General features: G+C 38.8%; 1 protein-coding gene across 2 annotated transcripts in view; it reads left to right on the top strand.

The window, feature by feature from the left end:
* Positions 1-15060, top strand: part of eml6 (EMAP like 6) — a 72510-nt gene that overhangs the window by 30737 nt on the left and 26713 nt on the right. Inside the window, exons 31-37 of one of the 2 annotated variants that reach the window (XM_029776535.1) lie at positions 2678-2698; positions 3488-3661; positions 3771-3979; positions 5600-5757; positions 6648-6762; positions 7371-7559; positions 8361-8533. In XM_029776535.1, the coding sequence (XP_029632395.1) occupies positions 2678-2698; positions 3488-3661; positions 3771-3979; positions 5600-5757; positions 6648-6762; positions 7371-7559; positions 8361-8533 (1039 nt within the window). The remainder of the gene's footprint in view (positions 1-2677; positions 2699-3487; positions 3662-3770; positions 3980-5599; positions 5758-6647; positions 6763-7370; positions 7560-8360; positions 8534-15060) is intronic. The other variant, XM_029776536.1, reaches the window with a different exon arrangement.

The raw sequence follows: 15060 nt of genomic DNA on the forward strand, positions 1-15060 counted from the left end.
CAAATCTTGCTCAAAATACTTTTAATTGGCATTAGTTTGAGTCTTCAAATGTGTTTTTACTCTTGCTCTCCAGAGGACACACTAAGCACCTTGCTTTGGGCTCCCGAGTGGCGCAGCGGTCTAAGGCACTGCATCTCAGTGCTAGTGTGTCTCTACAGACCCTGGTTCGATTCCAGGCTGTATCACAACCGGCCGTGATTGCGAGTCCCAAAGGGCGACGGACAATTGGCCCAGCGTCGTCCGGGTTAGGGTTTGGCCGGAGTAGGCCATCATTGTAAATAAGAATTTGTTCTTAACTGACTTGCCGAGTTAAGTAAAGATTAAATAAATAAAAAATATATACAGTTGAAGTCGGAAGTTTACATACACCTTAGCCAAATAACATTTAAACTCAGTTTTTCACTTTTCCTGACATGTAATCCTAGTAAAAATTCCCTGTCTTAGGTCAGTCAGGATCACCACTTTATTTTAAGAATGTGAAATGTCAGAATAATAGTAGAGAGTAATAATAGTAATGATTTATTTCAGCTTTTATTTCTTTCATCACATTCCCAGTGGGTCAGAAGTTTACATTCACTCAATTAGTATTTTGTAGCATTGCCTTTAAATTGTTTAACTTGGGTCAAACATTTTGGGTAGCCTTCCACAAGCTTCCCACAATAAGTTGGGTTAATTTTGGTCCATTCCTCCTGACACAGCTGGAGTAACTGAGTCAGGTTTGTAGGCCTCCTTGCTCGCACACGCTTTTTCAGTTATGTCCACACATTTTCTATAGGATTGAGGTCAGGGCTTTGTGATGGCCACTCCAATACCTTGACTTTGTTGTCCTTAAGCCATTTTGCCACAACTTTGGAAGTATGCTTGGGGTCATTGTCCATTTGGAAGACCAAAGCTTTAACTTCCTGACTGATGTCTTGAGATGTTGCTTCAATATATCTACACCTTTTTCCTACCTCATGATGCCATCTATTTTGTGAAGTGCACCAGTCCCTCCTGCAGCAAAGCACCCCCACAACATGATGCTCCCACCCCCGTGCTTCACGGTTGGGATGGTGTTCTTTGGCTTGCAAGCCTCCCCCTTTTTCCTCCAAGCATAACAATGGTCATTATGGCCAAACAGTTATATTATTGTTTCATCAGACCAGAGGACATTTCTCAGAAAAGTACGTTCTTTGTCCCCATGTGCAGTTGCAAACCGTATTCTAGCTTTTTTATGGAGGTTTTGGAGCAGTGGCTTCTTCCTTGCTGAGTGGCCTTTCAGGTTATGTCGATATAGGTCTTGTTTTACTGTGGATATAGATACTTTTGTACCTGTTTCCTCCAGCATCTTCACAAGGTCCGTTGCTGTTGTTCTGGGATTGATTTGCACTTTTCGCACCAAAGTACATTCATCTCTAGGAGACAGAATGCGTCTCCTTCCTGAGTGGTATGATGGCTGCGTGGTCCCATGATGTATATACTTGCGTACTATTGTTTGTACAGATGAACGTGGTACCTTCAGGCGTTTTTGGCAGATTTATTTTGGTTTTCCCATAATGTCAAGCAAAGAGGCACTAAGTTTGAGGTAGGTCTTGAAATGCATCCACAGGTACAACTCCAATTGACTGAAATTATGGAAATTAGCCTCTCAGAAGCTTCAAAGGCCATGACAAAATTTTCTGGAATGTTTCAAGCTGTTTAAAGGAACAGTCAACTTAGTGTATGTAAACTTCTGACCCACTGGAAATGTGATACAGTGAATTATAAATAATCTGTTTGTATGTCACGGTTGTCGTAGGGTTGAGACCAAGACGCAGCGGGAAAATGTACACTCATCTTCTTTTATTAAAGTGAAGAAGGAAAAACACCAAAAACGTATGCAAACCACAAAACAAACTTGATAGTCTTGTCAGGCACACATAGCTAAACAAGAACAATCTCCCACAAAATACTAACACAAACACATACCTATTTATAGGACCCTGAATCAGAGGCAACTAGAAAACACCTGCCTCCAATTGAGAGTCCAACCCCCAAGTACCTAAACAAGAAATACAAATGACTTGACTAAACATAGAAATACATTAACATAGAACATTGTCCAAAATCCGGAATAATAAATCAAACACCCAACTACTAACACAACCAGCCCGAACCACATAAAACAAATATCCCCTGCCACGTCCTGACCAAACTACAATAACAAATGACCCCTTTTACTGGTCAGGACGTGACACTGTAAACAATTGTTGGGAAAATGACTTGTGCCATGCACAAAGTAGATGTCCTAACCGACTTGTCAAAACTATAGTTTGTTAACAAGAAATATGTGGAGTGGTTGAAAAAAAAGTTTTAATGACTCCAACCTAAGTGTATGTAAACGTCTGACTTCAACTGTATATATTGATATGCAAATAAGGGGCACTAGTGTCAAGAAGTTTTCGATACTTCTCAGTTTTCAATAACTTCAAAACCTTTAGCTGTGTCCTTGAGAGTGCAGGATTGAATGTGTGTTTCAGGGCGATTCTTGAGGCACAATAATGCTGTCACATGACTGTTGCATTGCTAGATATTTTTTTTTACATCTGTGCCACGCAGAGCATTTGAAGTGGTCACTTTCATGCCAAATGTCATCCTTACCCATTGCTCTTGTTACTTTTGACGCTTCCTCATTTCACCATTGTCCACTCCATAACAGGTGATGTCACCGACCTGCCAGGTAAGATGGTGGCATTTATTCTTCATGTCTTATTTACTTTGGTTTCAATTCCGGGTCATGTTCATTAAGCACCAAACGGAAGAAAACACACTGAAACAGGGAGGGTCTGAAATTTTCCAGTAAGAAACCCTAATTTCCAAATGTTTTAAAGCACTTTCTTTTGCTTGCCCTAATGAACACGATCCTGTTTATTTCAGTGTAACTAACACAAACGTGGCATGTCCATTGAAAGCATAACCCATCACAAAATGTTTTATTTATAGTTGATGTTTTTGACTTGCAGAAGAGAAATTCTAATCTTCTTTCAAAACTCTGTGGTATAATTTACTGCTTTTTGTTTAGAGTTGGAAATTGGTGGTGAGTATTGACTTGAATACTGTATTGTAGCTTGTCAACCTGCCAGTGTCAGTGATTATTAATTGATGAATGAAGGCTTACTATGAATGAATCCTTGCTTAGCCCTTCTTGTGAGCATGCCGAAGTAGTTAAGCAAGCCTCTCATGGTTCTTGTACTGTACTGTATATGGTAAGTCACTTACCAATATTGCCCCTTGTACTAGTACCAGTTTATGCATGTAGATGCCAGACCAGGACCGACCCTTAGTGAATTAGACGTGACCCGTTATAAAGTGACCTTGTACGACTGGATTGTCCTCAACATGTCCACCCTTGTCATCCTCCTCCTTGACCCTCAAACCCTGTGTTGTGAGTGAGATGTGACCTCTTGAGGCGTCGTGCTTTGAGTACTCAAGGTCATTTTAAAGCTGCGGGACTGCTTTTTGCCTGCAGGCCTTGCCCCCTCCATCCACGTGTGGGACGCAATGAGCAAACAAACGCTGTCTGTATTACGGTGTTCGCACGCCAAGGGGGTGGGCTACGTCAACTTCAGCGCCACGGGCAAGCTGCTGCTGTCGGTAGGGGTGGAGCCTGAGCACACCATCACCATCTGGCGCTGGCAGGAAGGTAACAAGGCAACTCTATTTGATTTTTTAAAAGACGAATAGATGGATGGATGGGACGAATTAAACTCTATTGGGTCTAACAACTTTGATCCTGATTTTCTATTCCATAGGCTCCAAAGTGACCAGTAAGGGCCGCCATGCCGACAGGATCTTTGTGGTGGAGTTCAGGCCTGACTCGGACACCCAGTTTGTGTCGGTGGGAATCAAGCATATCAAGTTCTGGACCCTAGTGGGAGGTTCCCTCATGTACAAGAAAGGAGTGATCGGCGCAGTGGAAGACGGCAGGATGCAGACCATGTTGTCTGTGGCTTTCGGTGCTGTGAGTACCACCTTTCTATTTGTACATGGCTAATATATTGATTATCTAATTATGGTGAAGAAAATGAACTATTCATGCTGGGTTGCACGTTTCATCACAATTATTGTTTTGAATGTTGTCTTGAGGACTGATGCTTGACAGAAGGTTCTACTCAGTGCATTCTCAATGATGCATATTTAGTCTAAAGTGCATTATAGTGGCTTGGAAACACAATGACATTTCAAAAAGAGGCAAATAATTAGTAGGAAAATCCTTTTGTCATCATTGTGATGTCGCCAGATACAGTATAACTTTAGCTATCTAGCTAACATTGAGGGGAGAGCACCGAATTTTTGTTAGTTAACATTACATACTTAGCTATTTTTGGCTAACTTTGCTAGCTAATGGCATTGCCATCTCTCTAAATACAGGGACGGCAAATGAACGGCTGCTGCACAGTCACTATGGGATGTCTTTCTAGAGTGCTCGGTTCACTTGTGCACAAGTGCATTTTTTTACTCTAAATGGTTAAGCGAGTGAGACATGATATGGAATTATTTTGCCATATTAATATATGATGATGATAATATTAATTTATATTACGCTACTTTCCTTTCCTTGATGTGGATAGTATGTGTTACTACATTACACAAGCTCACTTTTTGACCACATCGAATTGGTGGGAATTACACATCCTTTTTACCTCAGATTGGTGAAGTTAGTATAAACGTTTATAGTCAGTAGATCAATTGCTTAAAACATATCAAAATCTCTCACGAACACGTACATTACCAGTCAAAAGTTTGGACACACCTACTCATTCCAGGGTTTTCTTTATTTTTACTATTTTCTACATTGTAGAATAATAGTGAAGAGATCAAAACTATGAAATAACACATATGAAATCATGTAGTAACCAAAAAAGTGTTAAACAAATCAAAATACATGTTATAATTGAGATTCTTCAAAGTAGCCACCCTTTGCCTTGATGACAGCTTTGCACACTCTCCACAAAATGTGGAAAAAGTCAAGGTGTTCGAATACTTTCCGAATGCACTGGACATATTACTCCCAGATTCCATATTCATTTCCAATAGTATTCCAATTCAGGTAAAAACTGCTTAATGTGTCCAAAAACTTGCTGGGTTTGATTTACTTTGATATACCAGAAATCGTGAAAACAGGTTTGTGCTAAAGTACATTTGATGACATCATAATGATGGCAAAGTTGTTTCCTACAAAATATTTGCCTACTTTAGCAACGCCATCATATTCCCAGGCCACTATTGTGTAATTTAGATGAAGCGTCATTAGCCCCCGTTCAGAATGACTGGGCATCAGTCCACTTTTGGTCACCACTATAGCGGGCGTCTCTTTAGAACGGTCATAATAATGGCATGACGCGACAGAGTGACGGAGGTGCGACTCCTGAATATTATTGAAGGTCTGCCATGTCTTGTGGATGTCATGGACTATAAGTCTTTGCTTCAAAAGTGCTGTCTTTGTATTTGAGAGGAGTTACATCTCCTTAGCCCCATCCATCAGCTGTATACCAAAATAAGTGATGGGACAGCCTTTTTGTTGTTTTTTTCAGCTCAAAGACTCTACCTTTTAATGAGAGTTTTGTCATTGTTCTGACAGAATAACCTCACCTTTACTGGTGCCATAAATGGTGATGTGTATGTGTGGCGAGAGCACTTTCTGGTACGGGTGGTGGCCAAAGCACATACGGGGCCTGTTTTCACCATGTACACCACACTCAGGGATGGCCTCATCGTGACTGGAGGGAAGGAGAGGCCGTGAGTACTCTGACTTTTAACTTGATTGATTCTTGCTCACAGTTTACATAGAATGTGAGCGAGACATGGGTTGCATGATACAGGATATAAAATCAAACATTTTATTTTTTCTACTGTATTGTTTAAAGTTAAATTGATTGTTAAAAAGTGCAGTGCAGCGATTGATGATGCATACACAAATAAAGGAGATCAGGTTAATTTGCTATTCTTCACTCATCTAAAAACATGATCCAAAATCATGCATAAAGCAAGAAGTAGTGTGATCATAGAAGTGTGATGCAATGTAAAAGGAATGCATGTACATATGTTTTTTTTTAAAGCTGTGGTCGGTCTATTCAATTGAATTCCTTTTTTTTAAGATTGTATTTCGTTTTCCAACAATGAATTAAACATTTAGACATGCATAGATCCACAAGACTCGACATGACTAGGGAAGGACTTATTGCACAACAGTCAAAACAGCAAAAGACGAGTAAAGAAAAAACGAGCATAAAACTCCACAAACGTTAACGACATCACACTTGCTCAGACACACGTTGCCACCGTATCAGAACTTATCCATATTTGTTCAATGTTTTATTTCTTTCTGATATTGTTTCTTATCTATTCTTACAACCAACAGCCATTGGTTTCAGCCATCGTTTGTTTCCAAGACTCATATGGCTTCAGTCTGTAGCTAGATTTTTTAAAATAATGAAGCATTTGATTCTTCCATTCAAATTAATTCAATTCAACATACTTTACTCCACCCAAAGGGGCAATTATTAATTGTATTAATCTCCGAGTGACAAGTGAACAACAACATGACAACAGGAAGAACATAACACAACATATAGCATACAGTACATGACATAAACTCACACACAGTAAATTATGTGTGTTCTTAACAGGACTAAGGAGGGCGGAGCAGTTAAGTTGTGGGACCAGGAGATGAAGCGCTGTAGGGCGTTCCAACTGGAGACTGGGCAGGCAGTGGAGAATGTTCGGTCCGTGTGCCGGGGAAAGGTAGGGTTCTGTGTTCTTCCCACTTATACGAACTATCAATGTCTGCTTTGTGCTACTTGATTGCTGAACTGGACCCCTATAATCCCACTATAGACACTCATATAGGGGTGAATCCTAACTTCCACCTGTCTAATTTTCACTTTGTCATGCAATGTCAACGGGATACTAATTGAAAATTCGATTTCATTAGGATTTGTCCCGTAGAGAGGATTGGATAGATATTAGATGGTAATAGCTTAATCTTGACTTCTAATTGGCTGGGTGGAAATGTCGCAATCTACAGGAGTAGCAAGGAAGTAGGGGCTAGGGATCAATTACCAATTCAGAAGAAGAGTTGCTTTTGTTTCCCTAATGTGCTTTGGGAAGGCTTTTACAAAAATATTCTGCACTGAAAAATATGTAAACTTTCTTAATTTTATCCTGGAACATGCTAGCATACATTTTATTATATGTACTTTAACATTACTATTCTCTTTAATATAGTTTATACTGAGTATCTGTAGGTATTATCATGATTGATTGTACTGTAAATTGAGAAATACTGTAATACCACGTTCATTCAAGGAATAACCCCACGTTTATTTTTTTATTTCACCTTTTTAATCCAGGGTAAAATCCTTGTGGGAACTAAAGATGGTGAGATCATTGAGGTGGGCGAAAAGAACGCGGCCTCCAACACCATGATCAACGGACACACACAGGGGCGAATCTGGGGACTAGCTACTCACCCCTCAAAAGACATGTTAATTTCTGCCAGCGATGACGGCACCATCCGCATATGGGACCTGGCAGATAAGGTGAGTGATAAGGATGGAGAACAGTTTTTGCCTTTTAGGGTGCGTTCAAACCCAAAAACATGAAATGCATGTTCGACGGTCATTTTTATTGATCTCAGATTCTCAGTTTGTCAACGTCAAAGGCAGTCATTTAGATCATTTGTGCGGTATTAAAAAATATTTTTCCAAAGTCTCCAGTCATGTAAAATGACGTAGAATTGCATGAAATGCGTTTAGAAAAGGCAAACATTTTTCCAGATCCTAGGCTACTAATAATGGTCCCCATTTTTGCAACTTCTTTAAGCGCCTCTACTTTACTGATCTATGCCACCACGCATATGTGATGATACATGCAATGCTTTATTATTTTTTTTAAAATCTGGTACCGCAGAGCTCCCCAGGTCTCCCACCTCCCGATTTACAAATAAAGTATTGAACACAGATAATCTAGACTCTAGCTACTGTAACCACCATATACTAAAATATCCACACAAGCCACTAGCCAGCCTGCCATACATCATGAGTAAGAACATTATTAATATTAGGCTATATTATAAAGTTATTATTTGAGAGCATTGAATATAAATCATAATCAATTATGTCAATCATGTCTTTTAGGAGGCACTGTAACTAGTTTGCTTACAATTTGTGATGAGTGAGTGTGTTGCAGAAATAAATATGCATGTGCAAAAAAAAGAAAACGAAATAATAATCGCTATAGAAGCAGTTAGTATGTTATGAATTTTTTCATTTTGAGCAGAAAAGACTATGCATGGCCCTGCTCCTTGGTACTGTTACTGTCTTTTGTTTTTTCTCTCCTAGAAACTTCTAAACAAAGTCAGCTTAGGCCACCCAGCCAAATGCACAGCCTACAGCCCCAATGGAGAGATGGTGTCCATAGGCATGGAGAATGGAGAGTTTATCATCCTCCTGGTCAACTCCTTAACAGTGTGGGGCAAGAAGAGAGATCGGAGTGTGGCCATCCAAGACATTCGGTGAGCCCAACCTAGGACCCTTATATTTCAAGGTGGTTGATGGGATGGGTTGTATTTTTGTAATTGTTTTCTTAAAAAAAAAAAAATCTGGATAGAAACAAAAATAAACCATGACAAGACCGGAAATGTACACTGAGTGTACAAAACATCAGGAACGCCTTCCTAATATTTAGTTGCTCCCTTTTGGCCTTAGGACAGCCTCAATTTGTCAGGGCATGGACTCTACAAGGTTTCGAAAGCGTTCCACAGGGATGCTGGCCCATGTTGAGTCCAACGCTTACCACAGTTGTCAAGTTGGCTGGATGTCCTTTGGGTGGTGGACCATTCTTGATACACACGAGAAACTTGTCTAAGACTCCAGTCCCCCAAGTCATAGACTGTTCTCTCTGCTACCGCACGGCAAGCGGTACCGGAGCGCCAAGTCTAGGTCCAAAAGGCTCCTTAACAGCTTCTATCCTCAAGCCATAAGACTGCTGAACAATTAATCAAATGGCCACCCAGACTATTTGCATTGACACCCCCCCTTTTGATTTTACACTGCTGATACTTGCTGTTTATTATCTATGCAAAGTCACTTTACCCCTACCTACATGTACAAATTACCTCGACTAACCTGTACCCCAGCACATTGACTCAGTACCCCCTGTATATAGCTTCGGTATAGTTATTTTGTGTTACTTTTAATTTTTTACTTTAGTTTATTTAGTCAATATTTTCTTAACTGTAGTACTTGAACTGCATTGTTGTTTAAGGGCTTGTAATTCAGTATTTCACGGTAAGGTCTACCTACACCTGTTGTATTCGGCGCATGTGACAATTTTTCTAAAATTTGATTTAAACTGTTGAGCGTGAAAAACCCAGCAGCATTGCAGTTCTTGACACATTCAAACCAGTACGCCTGGCAACAACTACCATCCCCCGTTCTAAGGCACTTAAATATTTTGTCTTTCCCATTCACCCTCTGAATGGCACATACACAATCCATGTCTCAATTATCTCAAAGCTTAAAAATCTGACTTTGACCTGTCTCCTCCCTTTCATCTACACTAATGGAAGTGGCTTTAACAAGTGTCATCAATAAGGGATCATAGCTTTCACCTGGATTTACCTGGTCAGTCTATGTCATGGAAAGAGCAGAGTTCCTAATGTTTTGTACACTCATTGTATTTAAATAAAATGTAACCATAATAGTATTGATCAATTTGTCCAAATATTGTGGGGATGGAGTTTGGAAAGATGCAGGTTAAGGTTGTGCTGAAGCCATAGTTTGGTTCTCTAGTCACTCTGTTGTTGGTAATTGTCTGGTCACCAGTTTAGTTCCATTTAAATGAGGCAAATTGCAAACAAATTATGTTTCGCTTAAGAATGTCAAACCTTGGATACTACAGATATTCACAGGTTGCATGTTTCGTCACAATATTGTTTTGAACATTCATTTTATACTGATGCCCGACTGAGCATTCTACTCAATGCATCATCAATGAGCACAGATTACGATTTCATCAAAAGTACATTACAGTGGCCTGGAAATACAACTAAATTCAAAAGGAAGCAAATAATTAGTAGGAAAAACTTTTGTCATTTTTATGTCGCCAGATTGACTTTAGAAGCAGTATAATGTTAGCTAGCAAGCTAAGATAGGTGGGAGGCCACCGGATTTTAGCTAGCTAACATTAGCATTGCTAGCTATTTTTGATGAACCTTGCTTGCTAATGACAACATTGACAACTGTCTAAAGTAAATTTGACCACATGATGGCATAGTTGTTTCCTACTAAATATTTCACTTCTTTAGCAATGTCATTGTATTCCCAGGCACTATAGTGTAATTTAGACAACAGTAGTTAGCCTCCCTCCAGAATGACTGGGTTTTCACCACTTTAGGGCAACCTATGGCGCCACCGGCAGAGGGCGGCTTGAGAATGTTCATAACAATGGCATGACGTGACTGAGGTGCAACCTAATGAATACAGTGCCTTCAGAAAGTATTCATACCCCTTGACTTTTTCCACATTTTCTTACAAAGTGGGATTAAAATGTATTTCATTGTAATTTTTTGGTAAACGATCTATACAAAATACTCTAAAGTCAGTGGAAGAAAAATGTATGGAAAATAAAACACTAATATATTTTGATTAGATAAGTATTCAACCCCCTCAAGTCAATGCATGTTAGAATCACTTTTGGCAGTGATTACAGCTGTGAGTCTTTCTGGGTAAGTCTCTAAGAGCTTTGTAAACCTAGATTGTATAATATTTGCCCATTTTATTATATTAAAAATTCTTCAAGCCCCATCAAATTGGTTATTGATCATTACTAGACAGCCATTTTCAAGTCTTGCCATAGATTTTAGTTTATTGTCCTGCTGAAAGGTAGATTTGCCTCCCAGTGTCTGTTGGAAATCAGACTGAACCAGGTAATTTAAACTCTAGAACTTTGCCTGTGCTTAGCTCTTATTCCTTTTCTTTTTATACTAAAAAGCTCCCTAGTCCTTGCTGATGACAAGCATACCCATAAAATTATGCAGCCACCACCATGCTTGAAAATATGAAGTGGTACTCAGAGATGTGTTGGATTTGCCCCAAACATAATACTTTGTATTCAGGACAAAAATTGAACTTTTTTACCACATTTTTTGCAGTATTTCTTTAGTGCCTTATTGCAAACAGGATGCATGTTTTGGAATATTTTTATTCTGTACAGGCTTCCTTCTTTTCACTGTCATGTAGGCTAGTATTGTGAAGTAACTACAATGTTGATCCATCCTTAGTTTCTCCTATCATAGCCATTTTAACTCTGTAGCTGGTTTAAAATCACCATTGGCCTCATAGTGAAATCCCGAGCAGTTTCCTTCCTCTCCGTCAACTGATTTAGGAAGGACACATGTATCTTTGTAGCGACTAGTTGTTTTTTAATGTTATTATTATTATTATTATTATTATTATTATTATTATTATTATTATTATTATTATTATTATTATTATTATTATTATTATTATTATGATGATGATGAATGTATGTATATATATAAAATTATTTTTTTAACCCCTCTACCCCCCCCAAATATCTTAGTTATTTGTTACGGCTTGTTTTGCTACATATACATACATTTTACCTATACATTTACATTTTACATACATGGTATTTTTATATATATCAACAATACATTACTAAACAAACTCTTTAATCCCAACCTTTAGCCACTCTCAGCCCATCCCACCTATCACCATAGACCACCCTTGTTTGGTTTCCATGTGCCATATATTTTTAAATTGTGCTGTGATGTTTTACAACATTTTTTAATCTTTCTATTCGTATATTATCCACAGATTGTGAGCTAAAGATGAAAACCTTTCCTATGAGTATTATTATATTATTTATTGATTAGCTATGGCTTTCCAGATCGCCCAACACTGCTATTTGTAAGGTTAATTTTAAGTGCATGTTGTGATTTTTTAACCATTCCTGAACCTGTGACCAGAAACAAGCTAATACCAGTGATCTATATAAGTGATCTATTGATTCTGTCTCTTCACAACAAAATCTACAGAGCTGAGATTGTTGTATGCCCCATATACAGTGGGGGAAAAAAGTATTTGATCCCCTGCTGATTTTGTACTTTTGCCCACTGATAAAGAAAGGATCGGTCTATAATTTTAATGGTAGGTTTATTTGAACAGTGAGAGACAGAATAACAAAAATAGAGAAACACATGTCAAAAATGTTAAATTGATTTGCATTTTAATGAGGGAAATAAGTATTTGACCCCCTCTCAATCAGAAAGATTTCTGGCTCCCAGGTGTCTTTTATACAGGTAACGAGCTGAGATTAGGAGCTCACTCTTAAAGGGAGTGCTCCTAACCGCAGCTTGTTACCTGTAAAAAAAGACAGCTGTCCACAGAAGCAATCAATCAATCAGATTCCAAACTCTCCACCATGGCCAAGACCAAAGAGCTCTCCAAGGATGTCAGGGACAAGATTGTAGACCTACACAAGGCTGGAATGGGCTACAAGACCATCGCCAAGCAGCTTGGTGAGAAGGTGACAACATTTGGTGCGATTATTTGCAAATGGAAGAAACACAAAAGAACTGTCAATAACCTTCAGCCTGGGGCTCCATGCAAGATCTTACCTCGTGGGGTTGCAATGATCATGAGAACGGTGAGGAATCAGCCCAGAACTACACGGGAGGATCTTGTCAATGATCTCAAGGCAGCTGGGACCATAGTCACCAAGAAAACAATTGGTAACACACTACGCCGTGAAGGACTGAAATCCTGCAGCGCCCGCAAGGTCCCCCTGCTCAAGAATACATATACATGCCGGTCTGAAGTTCCCAATGAAAATCTGAATGATTCAGAGGACAACTGGTGAAAGTGTTGTCAGATGAGACCAAAATGGAGCTCTTTGGCATCAACTCAACTCGCCGTGTTTGGAGGAGGAGGAATGCTGCCTATGACCCCAAGAACACCATCTCCACCGTCAAACATTGAGGTGGAAACATGCTTTGGGGGTATTTTTCTGCTAAAGGGACAGGACAACTTCACTGCATCATTTGACGGGGCCATGTACTGTCAAATCTTGGGTGAGAACCTCCTTCCCTCAGCCAGGGCATTGAAAATGGGTCGTGGATGGGTATTCCAGCATGACAATGACCCAAAACACACAGCCAAGGCAACAAAGGAGTGGCTCAAGAAGAAGCACATTAAGGTCCTGGAGTGGCCTAGCCAGTCTCCAGACCTTAATCCCATAGAAAATCTGTGGAGGGAGCTGAAGGTTCGAGTTGACAAACGTCAGCCTCGAAACCTTAATGACTTGGAGATGATCTGCAAAGAGGAGTGGGACAAAATCCCTCCTGACATGTGTGCAAACCTGGTGGCCAACTCCAAGAAACGTCTGACCTCTGATTGCCAACAAGGGTTTTGCCACCAAGTACTAAGTCATGTTTTGCATAGGGGTCAAATACTTATTTCCCTCATTAAAATGCAAATCATTTTATAACATTTTTGACATGCGTTTTTCTGGATTTTTTTGTTGTTATTCTGTCTCTCACTGTTCAAATAAACCTACCATTAAAATGATAGACTGATCATTTCTTTCTATGTGGGCAAACGTACAAAATCAGCAGGGGATCAAAATACTTTTTTCCCCCCACTGTATATGGCATTCTGTTGGTGGAAAGAATGAGATAATTTAAATTGAAAAACTCTTAAGTGTTGAGTCAAGTGTAGTTTTTTGTACCATTTCATAAACCATGTGCCATGGAATTGGTACATCGAAAATCTCCTCCCATTTATTTTGCAACATTTTTTTCCTCAGATGAAACTGCTATATTTTTCTATTTATGCCAGTTCCTTTCAGACAATTTGTATCCTTAATATAGGGCAGGAAAACAAGTTCCCTACCTTCTCCCCTTTCCACTAGCCTCCTCCATTTTTGTGGTAGGGCTGCAATCAGTTGGTTGTAAATTTGGATTGAACAGATATTCCCAAATATTTTTGATAACTGCATATGTAACATAACTCCTCTATTTCTATTCATAATATCATTAATAAATAATGTTTTTTTTTTATTAATCAATATATTTGAGTTTAAACGTAACATTTGTTGTAATATTTGTTATTTATTTTCTGAAGGATAAAACTGAAATTGTAACCAGCTTTGTATGGCTTGTTTATGAAAGGGCGATACTTTAAACAAAATTTCATTCTCAATAAGTCAGAAATTATTAGTTGTAATCTGTATGAAGGCAACAACAAAAAATGTAACAAAGGATTAGCTTTTCTTAATAATCTACTGGAGAACCATTTTGGGTTTAAGTATAATTTATGCATGAGTGAAGCTTTTAGTGAGAGGTTTAAAGTTTTAAAATGTAATAATTGTAGCCCCCCAAACTCATATTCATTATATAAATAGCCACGTTTAATTGTGTCTGGCTTAGCATTCCAAATAAAATAAAATATTTTTTGCTCATATCATTTTAAAAACAAAATCATCTGGAGTATGCAATGCCATTAGTAAGTAGGTAAACTGTGATAGGACCAAAGAGTCAGTAATATTTCTATAAATAGACAAGTATTTTCCTCTCCATGGTTGCAAAATCGTATCTATTTTTGCTAACTTTCTATTGAAATGAATTGTGGTAAATTAATTTATATTTTTGGAGATGTGAATACCAAGTATGTCTACTTCACCATCCGCCCATTTTATTGGTAAACTACAAGGTAGTGTAAACACTATTTTTTAACAATCCAATACGTAATATGGTACAACTTTAAGCATCAGCTGTCAGAGCAGCTTACCGATCACTGTACCTGTACACAGCCAATCTGTAAATAGCACACCCAACTACCTCATTCCCATATTGTTACTTATCCTCTTGCTCTTTTGCACCCCAGTATCTCTACTTGCACATCATCATCTGCACACCCATCACTCCAGTGTTAATGCTAAATTGTAATTATTTCGCTTCTATGGCCTATTTATTGCCTTACCTCCCTACTCTTCTACATTTGCACACAGTTGTAA

The sequence above is a fragment of the Salmo trutta genome, chromosome 14, assembly GCF_901001165.1.
Source record: "Salmo trutta chromosome 14, fSalTru1.1, whole genome shotgun sequence".
Classification (NCBI taxonomy): Eukaryota; Metazoa; Chordata; class Actinopteri; order Salmoniformes; family Salmonidae; genus Salmo; species Salmo trutta.